The following is a 19138-nucleotide window of genomic DNA, read 5'->3' as shown; positions in this document are numbered from 1 at the left end:
AATTTCAAGGGAAAAAGTCGAGGAAAGTGAAAAGAAACCTCAAATGATGTGGGTGACAAAGCACTGGTATTGGCACTTTATGTGTGTGGGGGGGGGGGGTAAGGGGGAGGGAGGCTTCGGCTTCGCCTAGGGTGGGGGGCTCAGCCCCCCCCTCCCCCGGGAAATCTCCGGAGGGGGCTCGGGCCCCTGAGCCCCCCACATAGTCTCCGCCTATGCTGCTATGTTAACATGGATGGTATTATATGTGCATTTCTCAAGTGAATAAATTAAACAAAGTACAAGTAGTTCATTTTCAGGGGAAGCAACACTGAAGCAATCAATTTTGCATCCTTCCATTTTAAGGTGAAAGCCTTAGATGCCTATGCTTCAAGGTCTCATTGTGAGGTACAGAAAATATCATGTGACCCAAGGAAGGCCAGAAGCGAACGAAAACATGTCCAGCCATGTATAAGACATGATTAATGATTATCGAAGTTATCACTATGTGGTACCTGTTTCCAAGTTCCTGTGATGATGTCAAAGGTTATTTCAGATGCACTGCTTCATCACTATCATTATATACAGTTCTTAGATATGTGAATGCATTGCTTGTAGAAAACAGGTAGGTAGAACCATAACGCAGAATGGACCATTTGTTAAAGAATTGGTTTTCTTCAAATGACGATCCATCTAGTATAAGATTTTTATAATGAGTGGGACATTGCACCAAACTGGTAGCCCATGACTGTGAGGTGCTCATTGTTACCAACCTTCTAGTGAAAAAAATATACTTTCAAAGAACTACCAAGAAAAGAAATGTATAGATATTGTTTTATGATGGCCCTTGAGAGTGCGCTTTATGCGTGAGAGGGTGAATGTTGCAAGTTTACAGAGATGCTGAGTGCATAATTGAATCATAGTGTCCGTAATTATGTATGTTGATGCTAGTTTTTCATGATAGATATAGAATGGAGCAAAAGTGCTTAATAGCTAGTGCTGGGGTAGCTGAACAGTGAGAGAGAGAGAGAAGGGAAGACGGAAAGGCAGGGAGGTTAACCAGACTGAGTCCAGTTTGCTACCCTACATGTGGGGAGGGGAATGGGGAGTGAAAGAGAGAGAGAGAGAGAGAACATAGGTGTGGGATGTCTATAGTCGGGCACTCAAGTCTGTTCAGCGCTTTTTCACTGAACAGTGAAATGCACATTATTGCAAGGACCTGAACTTTAATCAAAGTGGTGACAATAGTGGTCAAAGTTTTCTTATTATTTGTACTAATGCAATGTGAAGTTGGGGATCACGATCCTGGCAACGAAAAATGAAAATTAATATGACAGCGGCCATTGTCAGCTTAAAGAACTGGGTGGACAGACAGACATGGGAAACCAGCACTTAAGTGGTGTCGGAGCAAAGCTGGAACTTATGGCTGAGCCAAATAACTTATAAGGGCTGTGGCGCACACGATAGCTGCGCGCGGGTATGATATACTAGAAATCATCAAGCAGTATCTGCCACATGGTGTTAGCACATGCTGCCTGCACTGATAGATCTCCCACCGAGCTCCTACATCTATACGAATACACAGCTACAAAATACATGCCGAGATGCAGGATCCGTCCAGTAAAGAGAACAAATTCACCAGTCGCCTAATATGACATTGACCGACACCTACAGAAGTCGCTTAATCATTTAAATAATTAGGTGAGAATGACTTGGTTCGACAGGCAAGGTTCTGACTGGTGTTGTATAAGTCGCAGGTCGCTTTTTAAGTCGCGACGATAGATTGGATTTTTTACAAGCACTGCTCCAGGAGGGCACATGCAACCGGAGGCCTCAGGAGAGGACCTGAGGTTATAATAAAGCAGGCGGCGCAGGATCCCCAGGGCACCCAAGGGGTAGTGGGGAGATCAAAGCTGGAAGCAGGATAGTCCGTAGATTGGAGTGGCGGAGGCCTAAGCGTGCTGGACTTAAAATAAATATTATTACGTCCAGCCGCCAACTTGTGACGCCAAGACTTCTGCAACAGCAGTCAGAAGTTTGCCGTTTGACATACTAAGGCAGCAGCGGAAGCGGACGAAGACACAGAAACGTGAAAAAAAAGGACCCCACGCTACAAGTTAGTAGTATTTTAAAGTTTAAATTATGGCAATTGAATAACGCGCAACTGAGCCCTCTCGAAGCGTTCGACGCATGGAAAAATTCGCGAGGACGGTAAGATACCAGTGTGACAGAGGCACAAGCAAGGAACGAAAACGCGCACACAGGGCAAACTGTAAAGATGCTATATATTTTGCTATATATGTAATATATGCTATATCTATCAAGTGACTAGTGCCATGCTCTAATCTTCAAAGGTCGCAATGCTTTCGCAATGAAATTGTTGACAGTGTGCGCTGTGTGTGTATCTTGTGTTCTGGCTCACCGCTGATCGCGATCACGCCCGATCCTGATCGAATTTCGCGGTCGTGATTGCCTCCTTTGGACAAAATGAGCGAGAGACCCAATCACAGTCGAGAATTTCGATCCGGATCGGTGCCGATCGCGATCAGAAGTATACGTGTGACACTGGTAGTGACAGGGCAACGCCATATCATACTCGCCTTCACGGGAGACCACTGACCAAACGACAACAATCGTTCGCGCCAGTGCACTGTGCCAGCAACACCCAAGGAGACGCACGAGGAAAACTTGTACACGACGCACGGATCGCCAGCCGACACATGGCAAAATGCCGCCAAGCCAAGGCACGCCTAGGGACAGAACGAGCAAAGAAACTGCTCCTCCGTGGTACCTAGGTAAAGGGAGAAATTTAAGGCGCAAACGCCCCCAGATTTTCTCTCTTGCACCCGCTGAAACGACTGGCCAATCCCGTGAACTGGCGATTCCGCAAATGACCGTCTCGTAGGTTTCCGGCGCACGCGGCAGGCATCTTTTTAGAGGAGGCGTTGTTTCGTTTCAGTAGAAAAGCAAGAATATCAGTAGATTCAAGCGCTTTATCAATGAATCAGCAGAAAATTTTAAAAAACAGTAGATTTTGTGATAAATCAGCAGCCGTGGCATCACTGACTCTATCTCGATGCCAATTTCTCATGTGTGACGTACGCCCTACCGTGACGCGTTCTCGACCGTAGCATCATGTAGAATGCGCTCGTCAAAAGTGCTACGTTGCTGTGTACAACTCAAGCTTGTTATAAACAAACAGCGCGAATCCAGTGGCTATGGGATCTACAGAGGAAGAGCTTGACCTGAGCGAAATCGATGTGTTTGCCGCAAGACCAAGAATAAGAAAAACCGACCCCAAGTCGCAACTGCCTAAATACGTGACAGGAGACACTGGGAGTATAAAACTCCCGGCGATGACTGTTAGTGCGGAATTTAAGGAGGTAGGTTCTGTTATAGCCTTCTATGGTTCTGTTTCTCGTTGACTAGATTTTTTTTTTTTTGACGTGCGCACGTCACACAACGACTCGCTTTCGCCGTAACGTCACGCAAATAGTTGACATTATGGGAACAAAGAAAAACTGCGCAAAAAAGGACAAGACAGAGAAAGAACCACAGGCGCAGACTAAAGAGGCGTTGGAGCATTAAACCAGTTGTTAGTCTGCGCCTGTGTCGTGTGGTTCTTTCTCTGTCTTGTCCTTTTTTGCGCAGTTTTTCTTTGTTCCCATAATGTCATACCAACTAGCCCCTCACCGTACGCTTCTAAATAGTTGACGCATTGCAAATTCTGTTTGGGTTGCACAGTGGTGTTCAAACAGGACATATGAGTACTGGCAAAAAGAGCAACAGTGACACTTCATCACTGTATGGTGCTTTGAAGAATGGTCTTTTCGAGGTAAATTTTGCAAACTTGACCATGTTTATTTTTCTTGCTTCCCAGGAAAATTCAGCCCAATAGTGTTGGCCGAAACGTTTGTTTTTTTCTGCTTGCACATAATGTGACAGCATTCGACCTCATCGATGGTCCTCGTGGATTGGCCAGGACTGCCCGAGACGCTGCTTTCAGTCAATTGGCATACGCGGCTTCTCTGATAGTCCTGAGCCATTCAGTAAAACAAATTTGAAGAGGTTTAGTGGCACATCATCCTCATGATGTCGTGCTCTCCAGCTGGTTTATAGATTACCAAATGAGACCTGCAGAGAGCAAAGTGCTTTTTTCTCTCTCTCTCTGTTTCTTTATATATTTTTCTTCTAGAAAGTTTGCTGCTCACTTTAATCCAAGTGCCATGTAGACAATCTGGACACATGACTATTTAATCAATTGAAGTGCCAAATGTTTAACCCTAAGGCCAACATGCTTAATCCAATCATCAGCAGCTTTAACCCTCCAGTCAAGTTAATCAAGGCAAGAAAAACAAGTTGGCGAATCCAAACGGCTAAAATGCCGAAATGCAGTTACTGGAAGCCTTTTTTTTTTTTGTCGCTGCTAACATTATAAATAACATCAATGACCCAGGTATTTTGCTTGAGCCCCGCAGGGGTATCTGTGAGCAGGCATATGGTGTGTTGCAACACCACGTACCTGAGCACATGAGGGTTGGACCCTTCCGTGTTTAACGGTGCCTGGCTTAGCCGTGTCTGGGGAACAGGGGGTCCTGGGTGTTGTGCCAGTGCCGGGTGTTTGGACATTTACGGCCCCTCGGCGGTGGCAATGCACCTCTTTGGCCTCGGCTTCACTTAGACAGCAACCTCCGACTGACCCACCTGCGGGAAATCGGTAGTTGCCTTTTCCTATCCTGTTCTCTAACCTTCGTCTTTCTCTTTCAATCTTTCCGGTCTTCCCTTGGCTTCCTTTTACTTCCGCTTTTTCCAGGCAGCAAGGGCTAACATTGTGTGGGATAGTCAACCTTGGTTATAACAGATTTAGTTATAATAGTGTCGTACAGCTGGTGCATGCAGGACATGCCTTTTCACGGTCCTGTAGCGTCCCCTTGTTGGGCTCCATGGTGGGTGGTGGGGCGGTGCTGCTGAAATTCCGCATATATCTATGGCATGTTTTTTCCCCCACTTCCTGAACACCCTCACAAATGAGGGCGCAACGAAAAAGTATTTAGGCTCTTTGGCCATCATAGTGAAAATATTCCCAAATTTCATGTTGTGCACTCTGAGAAAACGGCAAAGTAAGCGAAAATGATCTCTCCTTTTTTGGTGTCGAAATCAATAACCAATGTTGTAGGCCAAGGCTATAATGTTTCGAAGCTTGCAAGTGGAGATCTCCTTCTGGAACTCTGAGATAAGAATCAGTATGAAAGGCTGCCGAATTTTGTCTTTTGGGGATGTTCCAGTGAATGTGACTCTGCATTGTACCATGTACACCAGCCATGGTGTCGTATCTGATAGTGACCTGATTGATCTGACAGAGGCTGAACTACTTGAAGGCTGGAGTGACTACAATGTGATCAGTGTAAAACGAATCAAAATGAGGTGCAATGGTAAAGAAAAACCGACTAAGCATATTATTCTCACTTCTGCCTAAAATGATCGAAGCAGGCCATGTGAAGGTCAGGCTGTATATTCCAAGTCCCCTCCGATGCTTTAAGTGTCAAAGGTTCGGCCACAGTTCTCAGAACTGCCAAGGCCAACTAACCTGTGCCAAATGTAGCGACCATGAACATCCGTCCTAGTCATGCGAGAATACTCCGCACTGTGCGAATTCTGGAGAGAAGTATGCCATGTCGCGGTCCTGCCCATCTAGGAAAAAAAACAACATAGTGGCAAGCAAAATCAAAGAGAATATTACGCTTAAGGAGGCACACAGGCACATATTCTTCCTGCCAAAAAACAGCTTTGCCAAAGTGGCGCATTAGGGGGCAGTGCCACACATAGTGAGCCGGCAGTGACGTCACCCGCCCTCTTGACGGCTGCGGCTGGCGCTGCTCCGCTGTCCGAGAAGGGGCCAACGACCTCCAGGCTGGTGGCCTCAAGGGCCTCATCCCTTGAGAAGAGGTCTTCTCGACAAACAAATCGCTCACAAGAGTGGGTGTCCAGCGCTTTGCAGGAGGCAATGGACACGACACCTAATCAAACGGCACCACCAGTGCCCAAGGAGCGGCGAAAATTTCTTGACCACTCCAAAAAAGAGAAACGTTGCATTATGGGAATGGCAAAGGGCCCTGTAATCTAATTTTTCTTGCTAGACACAAAGCACTAACCTCGTTCTCATTATGGGCACACAAATATTACAATGGAACGTGAGAGGACTTCTCCACAATCCTGACGATGTTAAAGAACTCCTCCGCACATTTACTTCAAAGGTGCTGTGTGTCCAAGAAACGCATTAAAATTAACAAAGATCAACTTTTTAAGGCAATATGCCATTTTCCGCAAAGACGGTGATGGTGCACTCTCCTCCTCGGGGTGTGTAGACGTAATAGTGGACAAGGGCATTGCATGTCAGCAAATAAAACTCCGAACTTCCCTCGAGGCAGTCCGTGCTGTGCTGTTTGGTAAGGTAATCACAATTAGTTCGATGTACGTTCACCCATGCTATCAACTTTCTAAAACAGTTTCAAAGCTTTATCGATGAACTTCCTCCGCCATACATAGTGGTTGGTGATCTAAACGTTCATAGCCTCCTGTGGGGTGACTCGCAATGCAATACGCGTGGGTGCCTGATAGAAAACTTTCTGTTTTTTTCAGGTGCATATTTATTGAACAAAAAAGAACCAACATACTACTTTGTTACGTATAACACATACTCGTCCATAGACAAGCATAGTTTCAAGCTCGCTATTTCCGTACCTGGAGCGGTCTGTTCTCTAGAACCCCTATGGGGGCGACCACTTCCTAATTATGTTAAATCTAACAAAACAAGATACATACTCGCCACATTTCTCTCTATGGAAGCTCTAATCAGCGAACTGGGAACTGTTTCGAGAATCGATATATTTGGGCATGGATGACATTTCTGATTTTAATGTAGATGATGCTGTGACATACCTACCAGGTTTTATTATTGGCGCTGCAAGAAAATGTATTAAACTAATAGACTGACAGACAACCGTTGCATCCCATGGTGGAATGACGAATGTCGGAAAGCACGAAAAAAATCGAAATAAAGCTTGAGGATTGCTTCACAATTGTCCAACAGCTGAAAACCTTATTAATTTCAAAGAGGTCAAATCACTAGGCAGGAGAACACGTCGCTGTGCAAAGAGAGAGAGAGCTGGGAGTGGTACATATCTGGGATAACTTCATATAGTGCAGACGAGGCAAAGGTCTTGAATGGATGAATAAATTAAAAGGGCAGGAGACGAACCCCCTGCCTTTAGTAAGTACCCAGGGAGATGGCCACCAAGCAGACTGTCTCGGTGAACACTTTGAATGTATCTCCAGTGCATCTCATTACACACAATCAATTCTGAGGATGAAAGAATGTGCAGAGCGACAGCCCCTTGGTCGAAAATGCACCCAAAATGAAGATTACAACCGCCTGTTCAGTTTAGCTGAGCTTAAAACTTCTCTTGCTTGTTGCAACAGCTCAGCACCAGGTGGTGACCGTATCAGCCATGTACCCAGGATTTTTTTTCGGGGGGTGGCCCAAGCCAAGGTAATTTTTCTATGCAAATGAGGCAGGTGACCTTTACTAGTAAGAATGTGACTAATACTCACCATTCGCCATGAATATGTGTAAACTCGCAAAAGAGAAATGAAGTAAAGTGTATCTCACAGGTAAGCCTGTGAGATACACCTCTCCTTTACTTGGCAAACGAGGAACCACGTCAGATGGGCTCGCGCAGGAAAGAAGCACACGAAGAACATTGCCAAGTACAAGTAAACAAGCGAAAGTGTAAAATAATGATTACCATAGTAGAATACAACAAAGAAAACAACAGTTGGCAGCCAAGGCACACAGACCATCCGAGGTTGTGTTACTCTGCCAGACAATCCCAGACACAAAAAAAATCATTGTCGTGTGGCATTTTCAAAATAATGTCATACTTGATACCTCCGGAGCGTCGGTTGTTCTTGGAGAGTCTTTTCATCGACGCGACCAGTGAAGTGTGCAACAGACACGGACAAGGTGTATGGAGTCTGAGCATTTCACTCTTCAAAAGTCTGCGGTGCAGTTCATTTCATTGCTGAGCCCGTTTTACTTGTGAAACTTTACTGCCAACTGAAGTGAAACTTGACAATAAATAGTTGCAGCGAAGCAAGCATTTCAGTTCAGTTCAATAAAGAATTTTGCTTTTGCCATTCCACTATAATAGTCAAGAGAAAACAAACTTGCGCGCTAATAAATTTATTTTTGTGGTTACCGCCTTATTTGAGTAACAGGAAAAGTTTGAAGTACGACTTATTTGCAGCCTCGCAGAGAAACAGTGGCTGGTGCTTATGAGGGCATGGGCGGGCCTTCACTGGATACTTAAGTTGTATCCGACGATAGTAGCGTACTTTTTTACCGTTTTTTTAAAAATTAGCCCTGGAATAATTGTAGAGAAATATATATTTGCGGAACAATCGCAGTTCTTTTGGATCCCTTGTTTACTGCTCTGGCAAGTTAAGTACCAAAACTGACTCGTGTTGTTATTTGGGAAGCTGCGTAACGATGTGTAGCCACCAGTCCCGTACAACCGCGTATAGAGTGCAGGACGCTGCGGTTCTAGACGTACTGTGCCCAGTGCGGAAGGTAAGAAAAACACCCACATAAGCACATCACAAAAGTGGTTACGTCAAGCAGCTCGACCGGTAACTGTAGAAGCGTTATTCAAAACATACGGAATTGTTCTCCACTTTTGGCGGCGTTTTCTCTACTTCCTTTTTTTTTTAAAATGTGATCCATGAGTTTTTCATAAAGAACCATTAAATTTGTTAATTTTCACTTTTCCTTCATGTTTGGCTGTCGCCTTGGCTCTCTCCCTTTGTAGATCGCCTAATTTTTCAACTTCTTGCGACTCTTATTTCCAGTTACCAATTTTTCATGAAATGTGCTGTACGATTAGGGAAAAATCAGACGAGGTAACGGGTGACAGTCATATTGCTTATGGGTTTAAGGGTTATTGTAGGGTTTGATGATGGTTGCTGTCTCGCATTATTTTATTTTGAAGAAGTAAAACCAAGGACACCGACCAGCATAGAAGTGCTAAAAAATGAAAAAATCTAAAAGACGTTTCGGCTTCGTTACGGAAGCCTTGTTCACAATGGGATGACGGAAGGTTCAAGGAAGCTTATGTATGCTTTAAAACGTGACGTAAGCAGCGCGTGTATGACGGTGGGAGGGTTCCCTCATTTCGATTAAGCGTGTGACGTGTTTTTTGTATCTCCAGTGACTCCAGATACAGACGCGATTTTTGGTTTCTTTCTTGGCCGATAATTCTTGAGCGATCCCAGTCGATATCATGGCCCGTTGCATCCGCGTGCTCGGCAAGGGCATTCGACACTGTACGCTTCTTTTCGACATCTTTCTGATGCTGTCTCAGTCTCTGTTTGAAGTTGCCGGATTCACCGATGTATGCGTAGTCGCAATCTGCGCAGGGTATCTTATATACCACGCCGGGAAACGATTCTCTCGGAAGCCTGTCCTTTCCGCCGACGAGCGCTTGCCTCAGCTTACAAACGGGCACGTGCGCCACCTCAACGTCATAACTGCGTAGAACGCGAGACAGGGTTTCGCTTATCCCTGGAACGTAAGGTATGGCAGCACGCTTTCTTGGTCGCGGATTGGTCGGACGTGCAGGATTGGACAGACGGCGCTCCACAGCAGTCAAAAAGGATGTGGGGTAGCCGCTTGCCGAGAGATCACCTCGCACGTGGTCCAAGTCAGTGGAACGGCTTTCTGCTGTGGTGCAAATGCGGTTCATACGGTTGAACAGTGTGGCAGCAACCGACCTTTTGTGAGCGTCAGGATGAACGGATTGAAAGTTCAGGTAGCGGCCAGTGTGTGTGTCCTTACGGTACACGCTGAACGAGAGCCGTCCATCGCGTCTGGTGACAAGTACATCTAAAAAAGGGAGTCTGCTGTCGACCTCTGTCTCAACCGTGAATTGGATGGCCTTTTCTTGACTGTTTAGGTGCGCAGTGAACGAATCCAAAGCGCTGCGCCGAATCAGACAGAAACAGTCGTCCACATAGCGCAGAAAAACTTTTGGCCTAGGGCTGAAGGACGCGAGAGCACGCCTTTCCAAACATTCCATCGTAAGATTGGCAGCGGTAACAGAGACGGATGCACCCATTGCCGTACCGTGGACTTGCCTGTAGAAGACCTTGTCGAAACAGAAGTACGTGTTTCCAAGGCAAAAACAGAGGAGCCTCTTGAGGTTGGGAACGTCAATGGGCGACCTGTCTGGCAAGGTCCTGTCAGATTCCAGAGCAGAGGTGCATGCATCCACAGCCAAGTCAGTCGGAATTGAGGTAAACAGTGATACCACGCCGGGCGTATGGCCAATCTTTAATCACCGGAATTAGCCGTTATGTTTCCCTCACAACCCGCATTGCTGCGTTTCATGGACACCTGGAGTTCAACCTTGCCTGCAAAGCACGGGGCCTCATCCCGCGCTCATTGCATCTTAACAGGCCAGTACCTTCCAAGTTTGGCTACAGCGTCGTTGCAAAGACAGAGAGGCTGTTGCTTCAAGCAAGGATACAGGACTGTCGTGACAGTATTAGGAAGCTTGAAAACGAGGCATTTTTTGCACGTCGCCGCCTGGAGGACCACTGTCCAGATCATTTTGCAAGTATCCAGCTGCACGCCAACTTTGAAGCCAACATGCGTGCCCGTCATGCGGGGTTGGTGCACAGTGTCAAGCTTGACAGACTTTCGGAATTTACCAGACCATACCGGCCGTACAACCGACGAACTACGGTATACAACCTTTCTTCGCACAGCGTCGACCCAGCCGAGGCCTCGGTCCTAGAGCTAGGTCTGAATTTCAATGTTGCACCTGCACCTGACATGCGAAAGGTTGTGTGTGCGGTGGAGTGCGCGGTTAACCAAGTTGACCCGTCCCGCCGTGACGAGGCTCGCACCCGAGCCATTGGTGTCCTTTCTGGTCTGCACCGGAGGAAGTTTGTTTCCCCTCTTTCCGTTGAGGAACGAAAAGCTGTCAAGCGTCTTCAGGCGAACACTGCAATTGTGATCCTTCCCGCCGACAAGGGGAATGCAACAGTGCTAATTGACACGGCTGTCTACAAAAACAAGATGTTGGCTCTGCTCAATGACCAGGACACTTACGTCCGGCTCACTCGGGACCCGACCTTGAAGGTTCAGAGGGACGACGTGTTCCGCTTCGTAGCTCCCGAACGCAAGTCTCTGTATTTCAAGCTTCTCTGTCATAACGGTGCTGCACCTGCACTTTATGGCCTGCCTAAGGTTCATAAGCCTAACGTCCCCCTACGTCCAATCGTCGACTACACTCGCTCCCCTCTCTACAAATTGTCCGCATACCTGCACCAGCTTCTGGCTCCACTCGTCGGGAAGAGCTCAACGCACGTGAGCAACTCCTGTGACTTTATTGAAAAAGTTCGTGACGTGTCTCTAGACGACGACGAGGTGATGGTTTCGTTCGACGTGGTATCACTGTTTACCTCAATTCCGACTGACTTGGCTGTGGATGCATGCACCTCTGCTCTGGAATCTGACAGGACCTTGCCAGACAGGTCGCCCATTGACGTTCCCGACCTCAAGAGGCTCCTCTGTTTTTGCCTTGGAAACACGTACTTCTGTTTCGACAAGGTCTTCTACAGGCAAGTCCACGGTACGGCAATGGGTGCATCCGTCTCTGTTACCGCTGCCAATCTTACGATGGAATGTTTGGAAAGGCGTGCTCTCGCGTCCTTCAGCCCTAGGCCAAAAGTTTTTCTGCGCTATGTGGACGACTGTTTCTGTCTGATTCGGCGCAGCGCTTTGGATTCGTTCACTGCGCACCTAAACAGTCAAGAAAAGGCCATCCAATTCACGGTTGAGACAGAGGTCGACAGCAGACTCCCTTTTTTAGATGTACTTGTCACCAGACGCGATGGACGGCTCTCGTTCAGCGTGTACCGTAAGGACACACACACTGGCCGCTACCTGAACTTTCAATCCGTTCATCCTGACGCTCACAAAAGGTCGGTTGCTGCCACACTGTTCAACCGTACGAACCGCATTTGCACCACAGCAGAAAGCCGTTCCACTGACTTGGACCACGTGCGAGGTGATCTCTCGGCAAGCGGCTACCCCACATCCTTTTTGACTGCTGTGGAGCGCCGTCTGTCCAATCCTGCACGTCCGACCAATCCGCGACCAAGAAAGCGTGCTGCCATACCTTACGTTCCAGGGATAAGCGAAACCCTGTCTCGCGTTCTACGCAGTTATGACGTTGAGGTGGCGCACGTGCCCGTTTGTAAGCTGAGGCAAGCGCTCGTCGGCGGAAAGGACAGGCTTCCGAGAGAATCGTTTCCCGGCGTGGTATATAAGATACCCTGCGCAGATTGCGACTACGCATACATCGGTGAATCCGGCAACTTCAAACAGAGACTGAGACAGCATCAGAAAGATGTCGAAAAGAAGCGTACAGTGTCGAATGCCCTTGCCGAGCACGCGGATGCAACGGGCCATGATATCGACTGGGATCGCTCAAGAATTATCGGCCAAGAAAGAAACCAAAAATCGCGTCTGTATCTGGAGTCACTGGAGATACAAAAAACACGTCACACGCTTAATCGAAATGAGGGAACCCTCCCACCGTCATACACGCGCTGCTTACGTCACGTTTTAAAGCATACATAAGCTTCCTTGAACCTTCCGTCATCCCATTGTGAACAAGGCTTCCGTAGCGAAGCCGAAACGTCTTTTAGATTTTTTCATTTTTTAGCACTTCTATGCTGGTCGGTGTCCTTGGTTTTACTTCTTCAATGCTTCATCCCGACCAGACGGGCTTCCGTCGAACCCTCGATTTCATTATTTTATTTTCCACCTTATCCAACCCATATCGCGGGTATTTGATTCTGAGGATCTGCCACCATCGCAGCGAGCCGTCACTCGAGAAAATTATGAAGCAAAAGGAAAAGTTAAATGCAGCTGGCGTTTTCTCCAGCCGCAACTCGTTCCACGAGCCTACGGACCAGCTGCCTACGAACCGAACCCCTTTCCTGGCCCCTAGATCAGTCTAAACAAAGAAGGTTGAACTCGCGAAGCAACAGTGATGCGCGCGACCGTTGAATACATGGTGACAACTGAACGCTTCTTGAGTTAATCGCGTGAGCACCGAATCGATGAGGAAACTGGCCTTCACACCCCGGGAGATACCGATAACTACCACCATTCAAAATGAGTGAAAAAGGCAGCAAAATATTGACCACCGAATAGCTGTCAAGTCTCAACATTGATTTAGTGGCGCTTTAGGAATGTGTGTGAAGAGTGGTGGCGTGGATGAGGGGGAGAGGTCTGGGCCCCCCCCTGGGTATCTGCCTGTACCGTATCATATATGAAATGATCAAGTACCTCCATCCTGAAACACAGAAAACACTCCTCTCACTATTTAATGTCATGTGGACTGCGCATAAATTCTATCTTCTTGGAAAGAAGCTGTAATAATCGCCATACTCAAACAAGGTAAGGACCCGTCCTTACCTAGCAGTTACAGACCTATCACTTTGAGAAGTATTCTGTGCAAGCTGTTTGAAAAGATGATACACCGGCACCTAGTCTATTTCCTTGAGAGCAACGGACTACTAGATCCTTATCAGTGTTTCAGAGAAGGTAGGTCGACTGCAGACCACCTTGTCTGTATTGAGGCAAATGTAAGGAATGCCTTCATACACATACAGTTTTTCTGTCCGTATTTCTCGTTTTGGAGAAAGCATATGACACCACATGGTACTGCGTTATTATCAGAGACCTTTCCACTATGGGTGTCCGCGGCAGTATGTTGAACATTGTCGAAAGTTACTTTTCTAACTGCACCTTTCATGTAAGAATAGGCCATGCCTTGTCGAGGTATTTCACCCAGGAAACTGGTGTTTTGCAAGGTGGTGTGCTAAGCTGCACACCATTTATTGTGAAAATGAATTCTTTGCACATGGCCATCCCACAACCAATGTTCTACTCTATAGTATGTAGATGTGGTGCAGATCGGATTTAACTCATGCAACCTTGCTATCTGCGAACGACATGTCCAGCCTGTCTTAAGTAAAGTGGCAAAATGGGCTGATGAAAAGAGTTTTAGGTTGAGCCCACAGAAAAGTATGTGCGTTTTTTTCATGAATAAAAGAGGAATAGTACCATACCCTGCTGCTGAGCTCCCTGGTAGCAGATTACCTGTAAGTGCCAAGCACAAGTTTCTCGACATCATATTAGACTCGAAACTGACATTCATCCCGCATATTAAATACTTGAAGGCTGAGTGCCACAAAGCGGTGCACTCAATGAAGCTTCTATCAAGTACAACTTGGTGTAGTGACAGGAAATGTCTTTTGAACTTGTATAGGTGTCTTGTCGGCTCATATCATTACTATGGTGCGATAGTATCTCAGTCCGCTGTACCAAGTGCTTTAAAGATCTTGGATCCTGTCCATCATTTAGGAATCTGCCTCACGACTGGAGTCTTCAGGACAAGCCCCGTACAAAGCCTTTATGCAGAAGCAAATGTATGGTCGCTCCATCTTCAGAGATCATATAGCGGTTTTACATATTTCCTGAAAATAAATTGAAACCCTGAACATCTGTCTTATTCATTCATAAATGATATGACCACTTCCACACTTTTCTAGAGCCGACCTGCAGCGAGAAGGCTGTTCTCTTTGTGTGCAAGGAACCTTAGGGAGGAAATGGATGTCCCAGTGCTTGAACATGGTCCTATGGCTCCAGTGAAACTGTTACCATCGTGGCAGTGGCAGCTGATAGAGTGTGACACATCCTTTGTAGAGGTCACTAAACATGCGCCAGAGGCACATATTAAGATGCATTTCCTAGAACTCCAGTACAAGTACTCGTGCACAGAGTTTTACAGAGACGCTATTACAAGTTGCATGCTGGGGTGTCTTATGCAGCCGTTGGGCCATTCTTCTCAGAATACCGTGTACTGCGCCTGGAAACTAGTATATTTACGGTTGAGGCCCATGCACTATTTTCGGCTGTGAATTGTATAAGGAAATCGCAACTTCAAAAAACAATTACATTTACAGACTCCTTAAGCATCGTAAAAGCCTTGATGTCACTGAAAAAACACAAAAACCTGGTACCTGAGCTCTATTCCATTCTCTGTAGAACATACATATCTAATGTCAGGATGGATAGTTGGGCGTGTTGGTTAAGCGCGAACACACACACACACACGCACGCGCGCGCGGCACCACTTCCAACAATGTTTAATCAGAAGAAAACGCCACTGATTCATACGCGAATGCGCACTGAGAAATTGTGATTGCGCTCCTAGTATAAATCAGTGGCGTTTTTTTCCTGATTAAATATTGTTGGAAGTGGCGCCCTGTGTGTGTGTGTGTTCTTTCTTCATCCACCGTCGTTTTAGCGCCTCCACTTCAGATCGTATATATCCAACCAGCATGTCATTATATGCTGGGCCATAGCAGCATCGAGGGTAGTGCACTAGCTGACTCATCACTCACCTCGCAAGCTATTCCTACGGCTGCTGTCCCTGTCACAGATATGAAGCCTTTCTTAGGAAAGAAAATGCAAAGCCACTGGCAACGCTTATGGGACATGGAAACTAAGAATAAGCTTCACTTGATTAAGCCAAAGTTAGGTTTCTAGCTCCCGAAAACAAAAACACGAGGAACTGATGTCCTATTCTGTTGACTCAGGATAGGGCACACCTATGGCACCCGTAATTTTTTACTGACTGGAAATGAGCCTCCAACCTGTGGTGCATGTGGTGAGAGATTGGCTGTCCTCCACGTCCTCCTGGAGTGTTGGGAAGCCGAAGCTGAGAGAAAGCAACATTTTCCTCTTGTATATCGCCAGCACATCCCTCTCCATCCTGCAATGTTTCTTGGTGCAGAACCGTTCTTTGAAACCAAAGCAGTTCTCGAATCTCTGAATGACGTCGACTTGCATGTTTTTAGACCCATAAATTCATAGCACATGCTCTTTCCAGAGGATACCACTGTGATACAGTGTGGCCTACTTATAACAATATATCAATTATAACGATGAGTTGATTTCGGAGTATTAACTTATGCATTAGGGCTACGAAAAAAAAAATACCACATATAACGATATTTTATTCACCGCATATCGGATATAACGATCAAAATTCTGCATTTTGGGCGGCATTTTCCATGCAGAATAATCGAGTAACTTGCTTTGCTAAGTTTCCCTTAACTGAGACGGGACGAAAAGTTTGCCTACGCGAGTTCGGATCTGCTGCCATTACTGGGCAGCCCGTCCCGCCAGTTTGCGATTGCGAAAGCCAAGTTGGCGCAACATACCGTTAGATGGTGCCAGCTGCTTCACGTCGCCGGCGAGAGTCCAGAGAAAAAAACAAACAGAGAGAAGCGAATTGCGCCTGCGCCTCAGGCGGAGTAAACTTCTAGTTCACTGGTGTACCCCAGGGGTGAATCTCTGTGTGGCTGCCATTGGGTGTTTTTAAGCAGATGCTCTTTCGGTGCTAGCACCAAGGTCCTCTTTAGTTACGGGCCTAGCAGGAGGGTGATACTTTGGTAAAATGGTGGCACACATGATTGTTTGCGTTGTCATGGCAACAGGAACAGCAGCCACGCAGCGCCTCCTCACCCTAGCGCTCCTTGTTACTTTTTTTTTTAGGGCGACCCACTCCGCTCTCTTTCCACCCTTCGCCATGCCCTGCGCACCTTTACTTTTGCTTTCTTTTAACTGTCCGTGGCGCATATTTTTTTTCTATTGCGCATGCGCTAGGCCAGACATTGGCATTGCGTGACATGCTGTGGGTTCTTAATGTGTTTGCACGCACGCAGTCTTGTCCATACTTTGAGTATGCCAGCGTATGCCAGAACATATAAAAATTCCACTTCCAACACAACAGATCTTTGGTCTCGTTTTATTGACTTCCATTTCAGAAAACAAAGATTTTCGCATAACTTGGTATGATACTCTTAGAAAATGAACATAAGTGAGAAATGCATGGCATGTACATGACTAATAAACACAAAAGTTCAGAGACAGTAAAATAAAAAACCTCAAGAAAACGCGAAGGCTGTTTCATGTAATTTTATATAATACCCTAAAGACCGAAGTTTAGTATAGCTTCTGATATGCGCACTGAGAGCTGATATACTCACTGAGATATTGCACAAAACTGGAAGACTTGTATGATATAGTCATGACAACTAAAGAAAAAGAAAATTCACTGGTGATGGCAAAAACAATGACACACAAAATGTGGGAAAAATAGAATAAAATGCTAAGATTGTTTTATTGACAGCCATATAAAAAAAGTGCAAGAACTAACTTATATACCTGAACAAAAGTTTCTGAAATGCGTGACGTGTTTATACTACTGAACAAAATGAAAAAGACGTGGCAAAACAAAAATAACATTGTACTAAAAACAGAAATACACATTATCACATTATTTTGTGCTTGGTGACAACTAGAGTAACGGTGGCAAGGGGGAGCAGAAAGTAGTCAGCTTTTGCAGCAGCACATAGAAAACATTCGCAGAAAGTCCTATTCCTCAATCAAAGACCAGGTGAAATAAGCCAACAACACAACTTTTCTTTCACCTCGAATGCAATGCTTAGCAGTAAAGTTACGTTACTTAAAGGGTCCCCCACCAGGCCCCAACAAGCGGATCGCAGAGCATGATCACGGGCTGGAACACAGTAGAAAATGGCATAGTTTCGATGCCTGCGCATGTGGCCACACGACCGTGGGAACAAGCAAACGAAGTGGAAGTACATCTCTCTTGCTTCAGTGCGAAGTAAAACAAAAACAAGCAGATATTCCATTTGTGTGTTTTGTTATTTCTCTAAACTTCACTTTGTCAGTTGCGCAGATAACAGATGTTGCCTTGACTAATTCTCGAAGTCACGTGTCACCACGAGTGACGTCACGCTGTGGACACCACTACTTGGGCGCAGGCACACGAGTATGTCATCCTCTGACTTGGAGCGCAATGGCCACACGGAGAAAGAAAAACGGCGTTTGGTTGGAAATTTCAGATGTTTCCGCAGCACGTAGTGATGTAATACTTTGCAGGTACGATCGTTATTGTGCAACGTATGCTCTGCGCTTGTCAGCTCAAAATGGCCAGACCTGGTGAGGGGCCTTTAAGCAGAGTGAACTGCTGGGCTAGTTGGTTATCCGACATAATAAACGAGTTTTGCGCCAAAACCACACACACACACACACACACACACACACACACACAAAAAAAAAGCAGCTGTGTTGTCTCCTTTCTTGTGTGTGGTCTTGGCGCAAAACTCGTTTATTATGTCACTTAAGGCACTATGTCACCTACTGGGCACCCCTTTGTGTAATAAAAAATGAACCGCAAAAATCTGCATGTAGGACACTTGCAATGCTAATGCTCTCAAGAAAAAAAGAAAGCGTATCGTGCCTACACATGAAGGTTGTTTGCGCAGTTTTCCCATCGGCAATTACTGAGATAATAGATAAACGTGAAGAGTCATTTTTCAGCTCTTAGTACGTTTGTGGAATAATGACGCACAGGAAAAGCACTGAGACCAGAATGGAAAACTGGACGAGTTTCTGAAGTTGAAGAATGAGACTTGGCACAGGAAAACAGAATTCATAGACCAGGTGACTATGAGGAGGAAGATCTGTTTGTCAGCTTTCTCTACTGTTTAGAGGGAAGTGTAGCACAATCAAGAGACTCATGGAGCACACACATGCACAGGGCCGTGTTCGTGTGCATGCACCTTCCGATGTCCTTGGCTCTGCGTGCTCACTTGTCTTTAGGTACCTGCAAAAACCTCGCAGGCCCTGTTTTTGATGCATTCGTGCACCACTCCACGATGCACGAGCGGTGTGAGTCGTGAAACGGGTGAAACATTGCGGAGCACAAGCACACAGCTATCGAGGACCATGAAACTGACGAAACTGCCCGTGCCGGTCTGTGCGCAGCAGCGCACGCTTCCCAATAACAGCAGATATCGAAACATGAAACTTCATGCTCTGGGCTAAACTGGTGCCGGGCCGGCCGGCGCGCACAGTCAAAGGCGAGGGAGTTGTGAGGGAGCGCAAGGGAAGAGGAGTTGAGAGGAGGGGTGAAAGGGCACGGCCTCG

At 46.3% G+C, this 19138-nt stretch overlaps 2 protein-coding genes across 14 annotated transcripts in view; one reads left to right on the top strand and one right to left on the bottom strand.

Annotated features, from left to right (window-relative positions):
• The window catches only part of LOC139059841 (uncharacterized), a 49314-nt gene extending 46580 nt beyond the window's left edge, over positions 1-2734 (bottom strand). For 9 of the 11 annotated variants that reach the window (XR_011514385.1, XR_011514390.1, XR_011514387.1 and 6 more), the window contains exon 1: positions 2577-2734. The gene's annotated coding sequence lies outside the window, so the exon portion shown is untranslated. The remainder of the gene's footprint in view (positions 1-2576) is intronic. The other 2 variants (XR_011514388.1, XR_011514389.1) reach the window with 2 other exon arrangements.
• A 169-nt stretch (positions 2735-2903) lies between these two features.
• The window catches only part of LOC135917936 (protein FAM204A-like), a 124386-nt gene continuing 108151 nt past the window's right edge, over positions 2904-19138 (top strand). The window contains exon 1 of one of the 3 annotated variants that reach the window (XM_070538261.1): positions 2904-3359. In XM_070538261.1, coding sequence (XP_070394362.1) covers positions 3195-3359 — 165 coding nt within the window. In that variant the 5' untranslated portion in view covers positions 2904-3194. The remainder of the gene's footprint in view (positions 3360-19138) is intronic. The other 2 variants (XM_065451576.2, XM_070538262.1) reach the window with 2 other exon arrangements.

The sequence above is a fragment of the Dermacentor albipictus genome, chromosome 5, assembly GCF_038994185.2.
Source record: "Dermacentor albipictus isolate Rhodes 1998 colony chromosome 5, USDA_Dalb.pri_finalv2, whole genome shotgun sequence".
Lineage (NCBI taxonomy): Eukaryota > Metazoa > Arthropoda > Arachnida > Ixodida > Ixodidae > Dermacentor > Dermacentor albipictus.
Note: the sequence above shows the minus strand (reverse complement) of the source record. Positions and strands in the feature narration are given on the sequence as shown.